This window comes from Stigmatopora argus, chromosome 7 (genome assembly GCF_051989625.1).
Source record: "Stigmatopora argus isolate UIUO_Sarg chromosome 7, RoL_Sarg_1.0, whole genome shotgun sequence".
Lineage (NCBI taxonomy): Eukaryota > Metazoa > Chordata > Actinopteri > Syngnathiformes > Syngnathidae > Stigmatopora > Stigmatopora argus.
This window is the reverse complement of record NC_135393.1, coordinates 12,578,805-12,595,877: the sequence shown is the minus strand read 5'-3', so window position 1 is coordinate 12,595,877 and position 17,073 is coordinate 12,578,805. Positions and strand designations below refer to the sequence as shown.

At 41.6% G+C, this 17,073-nt stretch overlaps 3 protein-coding genes across 7 annotated transcripts; 1 reads left to right on the top strand and 2 right to left on the bottom strand.

Annotated features, from left to right (window-relative positions):
* Positions 1-264: 264 nt before the first annotated feature.
* Positions 265-1,730, bottom strand: map1lc3c (microtubule-associated protein 1 light chain 3 gamma). The gene is made up of 4 exons (XM_077605838.1): positions 1,562-1,730; positions 1,436-1,491; positions 1,256-1,362; positions 265-563 (listed from the first exon to the last, which is right to left on the bottom strand). Exons 1-4 carry the CDS (start codon positions 1,620-1,622, stop codon positions 398-400), a joined length of 390 nt encoding a protein of 129 aa, XP_077461964.1. The 5' UTR covers positions 1,623-1,730; the 3' UTR covers positions 265-397.
* Positions 1,731-2,604: 874 nt separating this feature from the next.
* On the bottom strand, positions 2,605-12,185 carry LOC144077822 (striatin-like). Its single transcript, XM_077605840.1, has 18 exons — positions 11,850-12,185; positions 10,836-10,939; positions 10,623-10,696; positions 10,341-10,425; positions 8,289-8,411; positions 7,453-7,585; positions 7,266-7,392; positions 6,888-6,986; positions 6,633-6,767; positions 6,111-6,247; positions 5,711-5,886; positions 5,502-5,549; positions 5,312-5,433; positions 4,968-5,135; positions 4,745-4,885; positions 4,529-4,630; positions 4,365-4,451; positions 2,605-3,953 (listed from the first exon to the last, which is right to left on the bottom strand). The coding sequence occupies exons 1-18, from the start codon at positions 12,042-12,044 to the stop codon at positions 3,784-3,786; spliced, it is 2,226 nt and encodes a 741-aa protein (XP_077461966.1). The 5' UTR covers positions 12,045-12,185; the 3' UTR covers positions 2,605-3,783.
* On the top strand, positions 8,248-16,414 carry btbd3a (BTB (POZ) domain containing 3a). 5 transcript variants are annotated; one of them, XM_077605826.1, is made up of 8 exons: positions 8,250-8,403; positions 11,838-12,207; positions 12,413-12,575; positions 13,393-13,639; positions 13,767-13,857; positions 14,041-14,159; positions 14,232-14,640; positions 14,818-16,414. In XM_077605826.1, exons 4-8 carry the CDS (start codon positions 13,443-13,445, stop codon positions 15,439-15,441), a joined length of 1,440 nt encoding a protein of 479 aa, XP_077461952.1. In that variant the 5' UTR covers positions 8,250-8,403; positions 11,838-12,207; positions 12,413-12,575; positions 13,393-13,442; the 3' UTR covers positions 15,442-16,414. The 5 variants fall into 5 exon arrangements, with proteins under 5 accessions (XP_077461951.1, XP_077461950.1, XP_077461948.1 ...); XM_077605825.1 differs by having other exon boundaries at positions 8,248-8,403; positions 12,413-12,554; positions 14,041-14,640; XM_077605824.1 differs by having other exon boundaries at positions 8,248-8,403; positions 12,413-12,597; positions 14,041-14,640.
* Positions 16,415-17,073: the final 659 nt, after the last annotated feature.

Here is a 17,073-nt window from a genome sequence, read left to right as displayed (position 1 = left end):
ACCTTCTCAAACTGCTGCCAGAAAATATAAATATTTGACTGCACCACGGAACAGATCTAGAGCCATAAGAATTTCAACTGTGTCCTATTTATTGCTAAAGACTGATTCATTTCACCCATTTCATTATCGTATTTTTTATGAGGCTCTGCAAACTTTCTTTGCCTTGCAATTAGAGTAAGCTCCAATTCATAAATACAACTACTATAGAAATGCATTACTAAATTTTATTGGGTTATATACATTAATGAAAGTTTCAATCAGGAATAATCCAAGCAGGTGTATACTGAATTTAAGAAATAGGAGTGCCCATTTTCTGTAAACAAGTATACATAAGATTTATTTATTAAAATAGACAAAATTTCTTTACACTGGAGCAAGGCAGAGGGAGTTACAAATGTTAAAGGTTTCCAAACATCTCTTGTGAGGCATAAGTCATGTAGAGGAAGCCATCATCATCCTGATGGTCTCCGTAGACCTGAGCCATGCTGAGCGTCATGCTGGCTAGACCGCTGTTGTTAACCAGCAAGTAGAAGGCCTGCGACGGCAGCAGGGCCATGCGGTTCCTGGGGGTCAAAATTGGACGTCAACGTCTTTTGACTAAGTTTGTAAGGAATAGAAGACAATTTCACTCTTCCACCAAAATGTTGCCTCTACCACTTGTTCACAAGTGCAGCTTTTGACTTTTTTCCTACCTCACTCTGACCATCAACAGCTTATGTTGCATTTTTTAGGGTGGAGTCAGCAAAAAAACCATACTTGATGCATTATATTAGTACCATTTGCTTTTTTCTGTTCCTCATTTCACAAAATTATATATAATACTTTAATTTCTGCTCTTTTTTTGTAACCAAATCCAAGTTAAGCCACCATTGTCTTATCCAAGTGGAGACAAGTCACGCAGCAGCATGATGCACACATTCCATTCATTCCTATCTGTCAATAAACCAATGTCCATACATAAATTGACTGCTTGAGCGAAATGGTTGATGACAGGGACATTACAACCTCGGGACTTCTGCAGTTAAAATAGAGACTTTTGCTGTGACGCATCAAGGAAAATTTTGTGTGCATGTAGATAACTATATTGTTCAATTCCACCTTATTCTACCAATTTAGGTTTTAGTTAGGTTTAACAAAACAGAACTCTTTTAGTAACCAAATTTGAAAACTAAATGATATTTTCATAAACAAAAAGGTATTATTTACATGCGTGCACCACTTCACCAGTAAAAGATAGTATTAAAGATCATGTTACCTGATGATGGTAACAAACTGATTCATGGTGAGCTCGTGTGGAACGAGAAACTTGGTTTTGTCCAAAGGTGGAAGAAACTTTTCACGCTCATAACGCTCAATGATCACCTGGGAACAGGAAATGACGTCACAATCACGTTCATTCATTAATAAGACAGTCATCTAAAAACTAGTCACTCACCGGGATTTTGTTGGGGAACTTGGAGCGAATTCCTGCAACTTCTTGCTTCCGGGTAGCTGCAAGGAAATAAAAGTTAAAACAGTAAGTGCTTTTCCCGTGATACTGTATAGGTTGTATTTTGTTTACCGAAACTTTTCCTCTGCTTGAAACGTTTGCTGTGATGCTGGCTCCTCTCAAGTGGAGGCATGATGAACGATGTCGAAGGCGATAATACGGCGATAATGCGAAAGGGTAGGACAGAGTGCGCGTGTACGAATGCGCGTGCCCAGCCACGCGTAAATACACTCGAGCACGCACACGCACCTGCGGCGCGTCAGCTGATGAGCACGTGCTCCCCTATTAGTGTGAAGTTGCCCCTCCCTCCATACAGGAATTTTTTTTTAAAAGCCATCTCATTCGTTTGTGAACTTATTCTTTTTGAAATATTAGACATTTTTAATAGGTCACCAGTCCCCCATAATGTAGATAAAATATTTTTGGGGGAGATGACGTCATCGCACTGGCTCAAGAAAAAAACAAAACAAAAACAACCTTCTAAATACATCTCATCTCATTACAATACTAATGAACCGCTTTATCCTCACTAGGATCGCGGGGGATGCTGGAGCCTATCCCAGTTGACTTCAGACCAGAGTCAGGGGACACCCTGAACTGGTGGCCAGCCAATCGCAGGGCACAAGGAGACAAACAACCATTCATTCATATTTAGGAGCAATTTTAGTGTCTAATCAGCTTACCATGAATGTCTTTGGAATGTGTGAGGAAAGCAGAGTAGCTGGAGAAAACCCACACAGGCCCAGGGAGAACATGCAAACTCCATACAGGTGGACCGACCTGGGTTTGAACCCAGATCCCCCACTGTGAGGCAGACGCGCTAACCACTCACCCACCGTGCCGCCACACCTTCAAAATAAATTAATCAGAAAAATTGAGATTTAAAAAAAACAATAATTAAAAAAAACTGAAATTAAATTACTTGGAAAAACCAAAGTTAAAAAAAATTCAAAAAACAATCCTAATTTAATTCATTAAAAAACAACCCTGGAAAATAAATTATTTAGAACTGTTTTAAAAAATAAAACCAACCCCCCAAAAAATTATTTGAAAAATGGCCAGGGCTTTTTTTTATTTTTAAAGTGAATGCAATACGCTTGCGTACAATAACATGGTTAAGTTTAGCATAATATTTCTTTATTGTAAAAACAAGAGTATTTAAGCAATGACCTTTCACTGTACATATTAATGGACAATACCCTTCATTTAAAACAGTGAAGCAACAAAGCAAAGTTATCCACTCATGGATCATTGCAATAAAGATTTATAGAGTGGCAAAAAATAGGTAGCATTTGGAATGTCAATTGGCAAATATAAATCTTAAATTTTTGCAAAAAGCTTCATAGCTGGTTGATAAATAAATTCAATTTCATTTTCTACACCATACAACCTTTTCATACACATCACCACTCTAACAAATAAGATTAAAGCTATTACTTATACACAATATGCATCATAAGGTAATCAGCATTAGCAAAGCAGTAAGTTAAGTGGAAAGTATTTTGGGCCATCATGGAAAGGTTTTGCTGCCAAAGCGGAAAAATAAAGTTCAGCATGATAAATTTACCATTATAAAGTGATACATTTCAGAAAGCAATTCTTTGCCATTTAGCATAAGCCACTCCCAGTTCAACTCAATAGATGTCTATGCTGTTAATTGTACTAAAACATGATCATTCACTACAACCCCACAAATAAAATAAAAAAAGACTTTCTAAAAGTAGCATTTTTACGAAAACAAGTGAAATTAATCACAATATAACCTGGTAACTCCACTTGGACCAGCAATATGTTAATAGATAAATAAATAAATATATAATTCATCTCATACTTATTTTTGTCACATTATTATTTGTAAAGTTCAAATGTATCAAGTGCGCAAACGTATCTCAGTGGCGGCCTGCGCCTGAGTCTGACAAAAAACCTGGACATTTCCTTGCATTTCTCTTTTGGAGAAATGCATTGTGGCTTATATTGCATTTTAAGCAGCTATAATTGTTTACCATTTATCAAGGCGAATTATGGGATTAAAACATTGCTTTACAATTGCCTATATAGGTTGAATGAAGCTCCTGAAATAAGTTATACATAGTTTCTTAACACCACAATGCCCCAAAGAAACAAACAGTAGGTGAAAAAGAAGGGGAATACTGCCCAGCAATATAAAATGTTCGTTTGACTCACGCCGAAAGGAGTAATTACTCAGGAAATCAAAAATGGCAAATGTTGTGGTGGTGCGCTTTAGTACATGGAGTCGGGCCAGCCCAAGTGGTCACTTAAACGTGAGTTGACGGTCACACAAAGACCTTGGCCAGGGCGTCGGCACCCGCGCTAGCGATGTAACACTTGGCCGGGTGGAAGGCCACATCCTGAATGGACTCGTCAAACTTCTTGCGGTGGGCTGTAAACTCCTGGATGCACGTCTTGCTCGACACGTTCCATACACGGACCGAGCAGTCATGGCCTGAAAATGGCAACAACATTGCTCAATATTTTGGAGGATTGTGTATTCTACACATTACTGTCTAAATTTGTCACCTTTAAAGATTTCATTTTGTAAAAGAAAACAAGCAAAGCAACAATCATACACGTAATTTTGCTGTACATTTTTTTTTAAATAGGGTTAAAATTTTCATTTAAATTTTTTTTAATCATCTTGGTCATTTTTTTGCTAATGTCATCATTTCTCTCAGTAAAAGTGTGTTGTAAATTGTGCGCTTTTTAAAATCTGTATTATTTTGTATACATTTTTTTAATTATTCAAAATGTCAGTCTTTCACTCATTCATTTTCGTCACTGTAATTCTAGCACAAATTTTAATAAAACATTTTGCCAAATGTTTCGCTTTTCACTCCAAAGTTAAAAATCGACTTACTTCCAGACATAAGATAAATTCCATTTGGATCCATAGCAAGACTTGTCACTGCATCCAAGTGCGCCACCATGGAGTGCACTAGCTTTCCTGCGTGAGACATCAACAACACACAGGTCAAAAAGTGACTACCAAGACAAAAGCATGGTTGTGAAGGTGCCACATACCAGTGTTGTTGTCCAAGAATCGTATGTGTCTGTCCTCGTGTGCCGTGATGCTGACAGGCAGTGTGGGATGACTAAGCACTTTGTTGATTGGCCGAGAAGAATCTCAACAGACAAAAAAAAGTTACGAAATTACTCTTGGTACCAATTAATTTCGTAAGTAGAGGTATCACGGTATCAACATGCACGTACTTGTGTATTTGGAATGTATTGGCTTACCTGCTGTTCCCACTGAATCCATCTTGAGAAGCAGCTGCTGCGTCTCCATGTCGAAGATGCCGACGTGGCCGTCAGAGAAGGACGCGATCGCGTGAGCCGGCTCGCTGCTTGACACGTCCACGGATGTCGGAACACCTAATTCTAAAAATGACATTAACAGCATGTGGACGGACACTTGAGACAATTATTGTATCTACTACACACTACACATATTAATGGCTACCTCCGCTCTGGTTGAAAACTGCAAGGCATGGTGAAACAGTGGCAGCATTCCAAAGACGTATAGTCCCATCGGCCGAGCAGGAAAGGAGGCGGTGGTGGGCGGAAGTGTAGGCCAAGCCCCACACTGCATCGGTGTGTCCGCACAACGTCCCTCGCAAGACCGACAGCTCTATGCACGACAAAAAATAATTATATGTCCATGAGAGAGTGCCTTGAAGAAAATCCTATTGGGTGTGTTAATATTTTATGTTACAAAATTGTCCAAGTGCTGTTATGCTTACATTCATGGCACATTTTGATAGAATATGCAGAAATGAATTGGACACCCGTCATAAAAGATCGTACCATAAGACTCGTAGGGGTCACTGTTGTGACAGGGCACGTTCCAGTTCTGGATGGTTCCGTCCAGGCCTCCGCTAAAGCACTGCTCGCCATTGGCGCTCATCGTGACACACAGTACGGCACCACTGCGGGGAGCAGAATGCCAAAAATATCACAGCGGTTGGTGAATTGATTGACAGATTGATGGACTTACCTGTGACCTCTGAATGTGTAGATTGGTTCCACATCCACAGATGCACACCTATAACCGCACAAAGAGACTAAGGATTACATCAACTCAGAAGTCATTTTATCACCTGGAATTTGACAACAATCAGGACGTAACAAAAGCACAAAGACGCGAATGAAGTGTTGCGTGGGGTGGCATTGTTCAGTGTGTATGGCGGTCTCAAAGCATCTCACTTCTTGGCGGGCATGGTCTTGTCTAGGTTCCACAGTTTGAGGGTTCCATCATCTGAGGCGGTAACCAGGACAGGCTCAACTGGGTGAAAGGCCAGCCCACGAAGGGCATCGAAATGGCTGCGCAGCATAAACTTGGCGTTCCACGTTTTCCTCAGTGCATCCTGACTGCTGTTCACCTGCACCAAATCAGTATCTTAATCATCAACATGAATATATACAGCAGTGTTGATTTTTGGGGGATTTTGTATTTCGTAACTTGAATTTCTTTCGTATCTTGGATCATTTGAAGCTTTACGTAACATGAATATTTTGTAAGTAGAGACATTCGTAAGCAGAGGTATCATTGTAATGCTAAATATGCATGGGGATCACCAAGCAACAAATATGAAAGTGATGTTACCTGATAGGTGATTCCATCAGCCTCGTTGGCGACTGTCAGCCCTGCCAGTTCTCCGAGTCCCAAGTCACTAACAACCGCATCGTCTACATGTCCCAGAATGAATGACTTGCCAGGTGACGGGAGGAATGCGGCACCCTCTAGATTAAAAAACATACAGAAATTTCACCGACTAGTTAAAACAAGGTTAAAATGGTTAATATTTTCTCCAGTGGGGCTGTTAGGGGGCCATCTTTTTGTGCGTAAAAGCGGCCTGGGTAGGGAAGGATAGGTTTCCAATTCCCATTCATTTTTAGGGACCAAGAAAAGAGTGTTGGTAAACATCTTGCTCCTCTATCATTAGAAGTTCTATTTGATGGTCTCATCGATAGACATTTTAGTGGGTCAGAATAGTTTACTAAAAAGTCCGCTAAAAATCTAGTATCAGTATTGTTATATTTTGTTAGTCGGTAGCGGTTGAACATAAACAGATACTACAAGTTTTTCCTCGCAACCGGCAAAGATGACAGGCCGACGACTGCTTACCATCCACTTCGTGCTCGTTGAGTCTGGTTGTGGGGGTGGGCCGGGCCAGGGGCGTCGCCGGCGACTGCGCAGTGGGAAGTTCCTCGGCATCGCGCAAGTTAGCCAACATGTCCTGGAGCTTAGAGCGGTTTGGGCCTGGAGACAAGATAATATAGCTAAATCAAAGCACCCATGTTCCCTGAAAGCTACAGAACGCGTTGGCTGAAAAATCCATTTTGAAGCTCAACTTTCAAAAGAAGCACAAAAAAAACTTACGTTTGACGCCCTTCTTGCTCCGGCGCTCCCGTCGGTACTCCTCCTTCAGCTGTGTGATCACACCCTCGTCCACATCCCACGCTGCCGCCGTCTCCTTGTCTGCGACAACATGCTAACATTATGTTTATAATACATTATTAAGATTCACAATAGTGACGATTGACGGACTCTGTAATATTACATAACCTAATATTGTTTTGACAACATACTCAGCACTTTTAGGAACTGTTATTAACAGATCAAAAAATGAAGTAACCATCAGACTATTTGTAAATGAATATATTTTGAATCAGCCACAATATTAAGTACGAGTCCAAATATTAGAAACCAGTTCAGGTACACGTAATAGGTCGTAATAGTAGCAGCTGTGGATCTCACCCCATTGGCTGTCGTCCTCATGGCTGGACAGGAAGTCGAAACCCTTGAGAGCCTCCTCGGTGTCTGGGTCGTCACTCAGGTCGGAGATGGTTGATGGCGGCGTAGGTGACTGCTTCCTCCTCACCATCTGTGGAGATTTTTAGAATAAGAGCGGCAATTGAAACAAAACAATTTGCGTGTATTTTACATTTGAGACTCCTGTGTTTCGCCCCTCGCCACCGCTGCTGTTGTCGTCCTCGTCTTTGTCGGTGAAGTTGGCGACGGCCTTCTCGATCGATTTGAAGGCCTCCAAAATGGCAATGGAGTTGGAGGAGTCACCTCTGCTGGAAGATAAGTAGTTAAATGTTAATACTGTTGTTAGGCAGTAATATTGATATACATTTACATTGGAGTGTGGTTAAAACTTTGTTGTGCATTAAATGGGAATTAAAACTAACATGAAATGTCATTTCTTTAAAGTGCACTGCTGTAAAGATTATCAGTATTTATAGATATGTTTTAAACATTACATCTACATGCCTTACAGGGCTGCTGTTTGTAGCATTTTTTTCTGACTAAAATACAACTTTGTATTGTATTGGACTGGATTGGATAACTTTATTCATCCCGTATTCGGTAAATTTCATTGTGTCAGTAGCAAGAGGGTGATTAGACAGAACAACAAAGCAAAAGTATGTGTAAGAAAAAAGTATGTGTACGTATTTGTTTTTTTTTTTACAAAAAATACATAATATATACAAAAGTAGCCAATTTTCAGCAATGACGTCATTGACTTATTTAATACATAAAAAAATCCCCAGTATATTACATGAATAAATTGCTCCTGAGACACAGTACTGCGCTAAAAATCTACTGTGGTAAAAAATGCAGATTAGGAAAAAATTTCCTCTTTTTAATGTTGGCATTAATTATTACAAATGTAAATAGTTGTTTATCATGCTTAAAAAAATCAACATCTTGTTAGTTTAAAAATGTTGGAGTTTAATTCCCTTTTAAGAGTGTTGCTTGCTGTTCTCTCCCTACCGGGTCACAGAACCTTGAGGACTGTTGACTGTGTGTCCTCGATCTCCAAGACCCAACAAAGCACAAACACGCCGGGATTTCACATCCAAGACGGCATCCGTGTAGCCAACGTCCTGTAGGTACCTGACACACATGTGAGACAGCATCTTTGATTTAATCGTTCTCTATTTTTAATCCTGTGCTGCTTAGCTGCCTAAACACTGAGTGTCTTTAAAGGCTTAAACAGTTTCAATGTGCAACATAGAAGTGTAGTGTACTCCCATGGCAGTTTTTGTGCTGTTTATTCAGAGACTGCAGCTGGACAGAAAATGGGGTTTAGAACAGACTCAGAGAAAGAATGAACAAAGGGAATAGTGAGACAAAAACAAGATAAAATATGCTATATAAAAATCCTATTGCTACTTTGATATGACTACTCATAATTAAATTGTACTTCTCATCATTGGTAAGGTCATACCAATTCATCGTCAGGTTGATTAGTATATTGGCTGATTTGACACATTTTCAAAAATAGTCATAATCATCTGGAGTTTCAATATAATAATACAAGAGTCCAATTTTTGTATTTTTAGAGTCACTTTCAAGTTTGACCACAAAATGAAGCTCTGATTATATTCAATTCGTTAATAAGCCATATCAGAAAACATTTGTTCTTATCTTGGCTGCTGTAGATAAAGGGATTTAAAATAAGTAACTTTATCTATTGCATACCTTTTATATTTGTCTGTCAATTACTCGGTTAAAAAAATAATTTTCTGCTAGATTTCTAAATTGTATGAGCCTCACCCTTAGAAAAAAAATAAGGTAGGCTTCAAACACTAGTGAGGGAGTTTAACAGTAATTCTATTAATTTCATAAAAGTGGCACCCCTGCCTTAATCTAGCAGCAATTTAGCATAAAGCCTTCACAACCCTAATAAACACCCATCACAACATTACAGGCATTTTAGGATGTTTTTGCTTCCATAATGGACACTTTCATAAATTTCTTAATATTGCTCCCAATACTCTTTATTGTGAATTACCATTCTGATGTTGCAGTGTTTTTTGCATCAAGTAAAAAGTTCACACTTACCTTAGTAGCAAGAAGTGCCTCGTAAGTAACCAACGGACTTAAGTGTCTTTTGCATCAAGCCCCCCCTCCCCAGACCCCCCAGTACCAGCCCGTCCAACCCTCTGCGCCAACCACACAATCCTCCTTTCACACACACTCACCCATGGACAGTGTTTATGAGAAAATGTCCTAAAAGGGACCGAGCTGACACAATTTCCTCATAATTTTTAAGCATTCGCAGATGTGTGGCCCTGTGTTTGAATTTTCCTTGGGGAAGGCAGTACGACATCCCTATCCCCTGATCAGAAAAAAAATGGATGTAAAAACTATTTCAGATGACTATTACTTCTTAAAGGTCATTGAGAGAATGCCAAGTGTGCAGAGAAGTGATCAGAGAAAAAGCTCCAGCACCCCTGCAAACCTTGTGATGATAAGTGGTACAGATAATGAATGTATGAAAAAATGATAAATTTGGGAAATATCCAATTGAGAACTTTTTTAATGGGAGGAACCTTCCAAAAAATCTACCGCTGCTGATTGGACAATGGCTCTTCTCGTCACACACTTCACTGACCAATCCACATTGGTCAAGTGGAAGCATGAAAACAGCGCTTCCCGTTAAAAAAGCTTTTAGTGACATTAGTATTTGCTCTTATTTTAATGGAGTAATAAGTGTATTTCAGGCAAAACTAGAGAAATTTACTTTTCTATAAGAATCGTCATAATATTCAATGAGAAAGTCGCTCTTTGGTCACTTCTGCAACTTCCATCTCTTTCCTCTGATTGGCTAAAAAAAATAGTGGTGCACAAACATGAAAGTGTGTCCAAAATTTTGTCCTGTACTAATATACATATATCTAAAATATTGTTACCGTACTGGGAGTTATATAAATTATCCCATGTAGTTAGGTGTGTCGGGTTGTGCGTGCATCTGTGTGTGTGTGCCTGTGTGTTTGTGTGTGTGTGTGTGTGTGTGTGTGTTCTCGCGTGTTTACTGACTGTGTGAGAAGCAGTTGTCCTTGTTTCCAGCTCAGCTGATGACTGCTGTTTAAAAGAGAGTCCGTGTCCACTTCGTTGGCTTCATCTGACAGATACACATGCATACAAAATGTTAGTGTTTGTGATGATGAAGATGACCTCCTTCTCTTTGTTGGTCCAGATGTGTCCACACTTCATACGGTTGAGTGGGAGCACGTTTTAATTGAGTGTGTATGTCCGTGTTATTTGCTTTTATGTTTGTGTATGAGTGTGTGTGCGGTCTATGAATGTTGCATTTGTCACCTGAATCATAACTGGGGGCTTTGACATCTCCTTGGATCAGCTCTGTGCCATACTTTAGCTTGTGATGTTTGGATCTGAACAAAGATAAATATAGGATCATGTGGCACTTTGCAAACATCATTTTACTTCAGTTCGGTCTTTAGGAGCTCAAGTTAGTTACTTTTAATTTTAGAGAAACATTAACTATAACATTGAGTGCATGTGTGGGCCAACCTTTCTTGTTTGAGTGCGTACTCCAGCATCTTGATGCGTCTCACCAGGTCTTTCTTTAGGTTGTCCTGACCTCGGCGCTCTCCCTGCAGGAAGGCGATCTGAGCCTGACGATACCAAGAATGCACACAACATTAGAAAATTAAATATCTTATTTAAAGGACATTTTGGTGATCAGATATGTGGTGTGTACGATTACTTAAACATTAATATAGACGGCCCCCTTTTAGGATTTTCTTTTTTTCATTACAAGACATCACTGGGTAGACTTTATTTTTTTTGCATTATGTTAACAGATATGATGACGACCTAATTTCCAGCAGGATGTTTATTCCGAGGGTAGCTGCACGTTTGATCAAGCACTCCACGTTGAGAGCACTACTGAAGCTTTTCAAGAGCATTATTTATTTATTTTTCACTAACTTGTGTACGTTTGCTTGTTCTCCCTGCTCTTGCGTGGGTTTTCTCCAGGTATTTCGGTTTCCTTCCACATCCCCAAAAACATGGAGGGTAGGCTGGTTGAACACTCTAAATTGCCCTTAGGTATGAATGTGAGCGTGATTGGCTGACAACCAATTCAGGGTGTCCCCGCATGATGCTTAAAGCTGCTTGTTTTTTTCCACATTTAACTCCTTCAATGCCATTGACGATGATAGGCGTCCAATGATGTGGCTCTTTTCATCTCTATGCTGTCAATATAAGAGTATTTGTACTGGGGGAGTTGGCAGCAACTGTCCATTTGCTGCCAACGCAATGGATTGGACGTCTATCGCCGTCAATGGCAGAGTTAATTCCATTTTTCCACTAACGATGTGAGTCATTCTTGGCGCAAAAACATCGCAAACAAGTGCGAACGGTGACGAAAAAGCAAATGTTGATTTAAATATCGACATTAGCGGAAGCCAGATTCATTGTTGTTTCATTTGAGCTCCTTTTGGGGATTTAAATGGAATATTTGTTCTGCGATGAGCTGAAAATCCACTCCCCCTTCTTTTTTCCGTGCAGTGTAAACAGTACCTGCAGTTCGGAGCGCTCGACGTCCCACTGGGCCCGGTCCATCTCGTACCGTGCCCATTCGTGCTGGAGGAAGTGGAAGACGCCAGGGATGCTGTACTGATCCCGCGCCGCCTCTCCGTCCCCGGGCTGGGGAGCTCTGCCGCCGCCTCCGCCGGGCAAGTCGAGGAGCACCGCGGGGCCCGCCGGCTCGTCCATGTCCGGAGAGAGGCTTGGCAACTCGGCTAAGGTTGCTTCCTGGTTCCGTCCATCGGGCACTAGAGGATCCGCGGAGCTGTCCACTGACAGCGACGGTCACGAACAGTCGTGGTCGGTCCTGTTAACGTCAGCAAGCGGGCACTCTGAGTGAACAGCACTACCGGTAAGGACTTTCAGAGTAATACACTGTCAAAAGATAGCCTTTTTAAAAATATACTCGAAATAATTAAAGTCACATACTTGACATCTACAATTTAGTGTTGAGGACTTTTTATTTATTTATTTAAACTATGAATAACTAAGCACCGCCCTTTTGACGATTCTACGGGCGAAATTAGGGTTTACATTTGACTTCTTTCTCTCTCCAGAAGGGGGCGACGATGAGTGTTGTCATGTTCTTTGAGGTTGAACATCAGTAGAAGAAGACCTCAGCTCGCCTCGGCTTACTTTTGGTGTCAACAACAAAAGTGCATCGTTGGCAACTTCATCTTTTGAAAACTTCCAACTAGAGTACGATGACCTCGAATATCTGTGAGAAACTTTAAAGAAATTCGTTCGTAACTGCCGCTTTCGTACAAAATGTGGTTCTTTGTGAGGCAATTTTATTTTGTTTGGCAGCACGCTAGCCGTTTAGCGTGAAGCTAACATATTCGACAAACAAAATTCACATTTGACATTTTTCAGCTTTGTTTGGTAGACAAGCTTTTTTTCCTTTACTTAAAACTGTATTTGACTGCCGCTGTCTTTTAATATCACAAGGTAAAAGTCGTATCTTATGTTGTTGTATCTGCTAATGTTAGCGTAGCGTCCCCAAGCTGTAGTGAATTAGACGCTAATTGCAAAGATTTGTATAGCGCGTAGCTCGTAGACAATAAGTGGAATATTATGAAAAGGAAACGTTGGAGCCCATAAACAACGTGTAGTTCCGTTGTTTTGCTCTTCAGTACGTCTTTTTTTAAATTAACATTTAATTATTGAACAGAATTGTTGGAACAGTGACACTGGACAGAAAGCAAGAAATGTATTCAATGTTAACATGATAAGATGTAACGGTGGTTAGTGTATTATTTGCTGTAAACAATCGTAAATTAATTTCAGTGTAATATATCCAATTAAATATACTGTAACAAGATTTGCAATTCATACGTTTTTGTTTAACAAAACTTTATTCGAACAGGGGTTGTACATCTACAATTATAGGCCACCAAGTTGCCAGATAATGACAGTTTCGTCTTAAGTCCACTTTGGTATATATATATATATATATATATATATATATATATTGGAGTCTAACTGGTAATATTTTTTGTACCCTTACTAACACACCTTTGTGACCTGTTGTGTGCAGGGGGGCTGTGGTCATGAGTGGTGAGCGGTCGGCGGCGTGACTGCCAGAGAATGGCCGCCGAATTGTTTCCCACCACGAAGCTTCTTCCATCCGCCTCTGAGCAGCAGCAAGAAGAGCAACAGCAGGAGCAGCAGAACGACCAACAGTACCAACACGAGCATCACCAGCAGAACGTGAGCAACAACAACGGCACCTCCAGGCAGACAGGCTGTACCTGGCAGGGCCTGTACCCCACCATCCGGGAGAGGTCAGTGCCCTTGATTTCTATAAAAAAATAATATAACTACTAGGAGGTGCACCAAATATTTTTTTGCAATACCAATACCGTAAATAAAACCAGCTTGTGTCAATCATTTATTGTTTGTTTGATACAGGAACTCAGTCATGTTCAACAATGACATGATGGCAGACGTCTACTTCGTGGTGGGCCCGCCAGGTGGGACGCAGCGGGTCCCGGGCCACAAGGTACCACAGCACACACAAAAAAATGTTCTCAATTTTGTGATGAACTCCTTCACCATCATCCTCCTTCACACCATCCACTTTCGTGTCCTCCCTCATGACCTGTAGCCCTGTTCCCTGGCCATTCCAAAAATATATAAAATGATCAAAGTAACTTAGAAGGAATGGGATCCTTTTGTATTCCAGTATGTCCTCGCTGTGGGCAGCTCAGTGTTCCACGCCATGTTCTACGGCGAGTTGGCCGAGGATCAAGAGGAAATTCGCATTCCCGACGTGGAGCCGCCGTCCTTCCTCGCTATGCTCAAGTGGGTGCCGTTTCAAAAGATTTTTAGTGCACCCTTTTGGTTTCCCGTTCTAACCGGCGCTCTCACCACCAGGTACATCTACTGCGATGAGATCGAGCTGTGCGCTGACACGGTCTTGGCCACGCTGTACGCCGCCAAGAAGTACATCGTGCCGCACCTGGCGCGCGCTTGCGTCAACTTCCTGGAAACCAGCCTGAGCGCCAAGAACGCCTGCGTCCTGCTGTCTCAGAGCTGCCTGTTTGAGGAGCCCGATCTGACGCAACGTTGCTGGGAGGTGATTGACGCGCAAGCCGAGCTGGCCCTGCGCTCCGAGGGCTTCTGCGACATCGACGCGCTCACGCTGGAGAGCATCCTGCGCCGCGAGACGCTCAACGCCAAGGAGATGGTGGTGTTCGAGGCGGCGCTCAGCTGGGCTGAGGTCGAGTGCCAGCGCCGGGATCTGAGGCCCACCATTGAGAACAAGCGGCTGGTGCTCGGAAAGGTACGCAAAATACAATTTTGGGAGAAATTGTGTGGGAGTATGGCGCACTTGCTATGAATTGAGGCCATTTCCGGGTTGCTTCATTTCCCTTCCACATGAAGGTTGAGGGCAATTACAAGGAACTTTCGATTGATTTTCTTTAAATAGTTTGTTTGTTTGCACACCTCTCGAAACTAGGCCATCTACCTGATCCGCATCCCCGCCATGGCTCTGGAAGATTTCGCCAACGGGGCTGCGCAGTCCGGCGTGCTGACGCTAAACGAGACCAACGACATCTTCCTGTGGTACACGGCGGCCAACAAGCCCGAGCTGCTCTTCTGCAGCAAACCTCGCCAAGGCCTGGCCCCGCAGCGCTGCCACCGCTTCCAGTCGTGCGCCTACCGCAGCAACCAGTGGCGCTACCGTGGACGCTGCGACAGTATCCAGTTTGCTGTGGACAAGAGGGTGTTCGTGGCCGGGTTCGGCCTCTATGGCTCCAGCTGTGGCTCGGCTGAGTACGGCGCCAAAATGGAGCTGAAGCGCCAGGGCGCCCCCGTGGCCCAGCGCGTGGTAAAGTATTTCTCGGACGGCTCTAGCTCCACCTTCGCCGTGTGGTTCGAGCACCCAGTCCAGATCGAGCCCGACACCTTCTACACGGCCAGCGTGGTCCTGGACGGAAACGAGCTCAGCTACTTTGGACAGGAGGGCATGACCGAGGTGCAGTGCGGCAAGGTCACCTTCCAGTTCCAGTGCTCCTCGGACAGCACCAACGGAACGGGCGTGCAAGGCGGGCAGATACCGGAACTCATCTTCTATGCTTGAGCATTTATTCTCATCCTGTGAAAAATCCAACAAACTTTGAGATGAATAAATGCTCAATAGACAATCAAAGAGGGGTTTCTATGGAAGATTAGGTAAGGGGCCACTGAAGGGGGGATCGAATGTAAACCTGTCAAATATGGCTATAATTTGGATAACATTAGGGCTAGCCACCACAATAATGACCTTAAATGTTGCCAAAATAACAAACACTAGAATTTGAAAGTTTATATAAGCAGAATACAAAAGTTCAAACCAAAAAGGGAACAAAGGATATGGTGAAATACTGAAGGATTTAGTTCAATAGTATTACACTTAAAATGTGTTCCTAAACATTTCTTGAACATGAATCTTTCCTAGACAACTGAATTGTAGTGGATTTAAAATATGGTGGTTTAAACATCTTAGTCATTTTTTTTTTGCATACCACTGCTGGTATTTTTTCTACACCACTGCAATAGAAGGTTTAATCACATGATAGTTAAAAATAAGTATTTACAAAAAATGCTTAAACGACTTTCCATAGGCTCATTTTCTCATTGTCAAATTGTTCACTACAGAAGATGTGAATTTCTTTGGTGTTTCAAGTGAAGCAAAAATCCAAAAGTGTAAAGCCAGGTGAGTTTTTCATCTGTGAAATATCTATATAGACAGATTTCTTGCCTTAAAATCATGTGTGTACACCCTAAAAATTGTTATCTTTTAAAACCTAGGTTTTCTAGATGCAACATTGTTATTTTTAACCAAGCACAATGACGTGTTGTCAGTAGTTTTGTGTTTGTGCACCACCTGTTTTAACGTGTCTGTTGAATGTGTGCTGGCAGAAGTGGCCTTAAATCATGTTTTGTTTTGGAAAAATTCTATTGTCCTATTTGTATATTTATATAGCTGTCTGTTTATTATTTCTACTTTTATTGGCAAAGAAAAAGCTTGGTAACTAGTCACAATCATATATAAATAAAAGATATCACAATGACTGTGTACTATTTTTTTTTTAATTAACCTTATTAGTAAAGACACCACCATTGCCCAATTTTCACTGTTTTTAACACTTCGCGGTTTTTGGGCTTTTTCGAATTTTGCTGTGCACAGCGAAAGTTGAGGGAATACTGTGAAAATAATTCCGCAGTAGTCCCCCGACTTTCGCTATGCACAGCAAAATTTGAAAAAGTGCAAAAACCGCGAAGCATCCAAAAACGCGAAAATCGGGGGAATACTGTGAAAATAATTCCGCAGTAGTCCCCCGACTTTCGCTATGCACAGCAAAATTTGAAAAAGTGCAAAAACCGCGAAGCATCCAAAAACGCGAAAATCGAGGGAATACTGTGAAAATATTTCCGCAGTAGTCCCCCGACTTTCGCTATGCGCAGCAAAATGTGAAAAAGTGCAAAAACCGCGAAGCATCCAAAAACGCGAAAATCGAGGGAATACTGTGAAAATATTTCCGCAGTAGTCCCCCGACTTTCGCTATGCGCAGCAAAATGTGAAAAAGTGCAAAAACCGCGAAGCATCCAAAAACGCGAAAATCGAGGGAATACTGTGAAAATATTTCCGCAGTAGTCCCCCGACTTTCGCTATGCGCAGAAAAATGTGAAAAAGTGCAAAAACCGCGAAGCATCCAAAAACGCGAAAATC

Coding starts and splice junctions, on each gene's coding strand:
- map1lc3c (XM_077605838.1), bottom strand. CDS start 1,622: ATGCCTCCACTTGAGAGGAGCCAGCATCACAGCAAACGTTTCAAGCAG. Junction 1,492..1,561: donor CAAGCAGAGGAAAAGTTTCG/GTAAACAAAATA, acceptor ATTTCCTTGCAG/CTACCCGGAAGCAAGAAGTT. Junction 1,363..1,435: donor AGTTCCCCAACAAAATCCCG/GTGAGTGACTAG, acceptor TCCTGTTCCCAG/GTGATCATTGAGCGTTATGA.
- LOC144077822 (XM_077605840.1), bottom strand. CDS start 12,044: ATGGACGAGCCGGCGGGCCCCGCGGTGCTCCTCGACTTGCCCGGCGGA. Junction 10,426..10,622: donor AGCCCCCAGTTATGATTCAG/GTGACAAATGCA, acceptor TGTATCTGTCAG/ATGAAGCCAACGAAGTGGAC. Junction 5,550..5,710: donor AAGACCATGCCCGCCAAGAA/GTGAGATGCTTT, acceptor GTGCGGTTATAG/GTGTGCATCTGTGGATGTGG.
- btbd3a (XM_077605825.1), top strand. CDS start 13,443: ATGGCCGCCGAATTGTTTCCCACCACGAAGCTTCTTCCATCCGCCTCT. Junction 13,858..14,040: donor AGCGGGTCCCGGGCCACAAG/GTACCACAGCAC, acceptor TTTGTATTCCAG/TATGTCCTCGCTGTGGGCAG. Junction 14,641..14,817: donor AGCGGCTGGTGCTCGGAAAG/GTACGCAAAATA, acceptor TCTCGAAACTAG/GCCATCTACCTGATCCGCAT.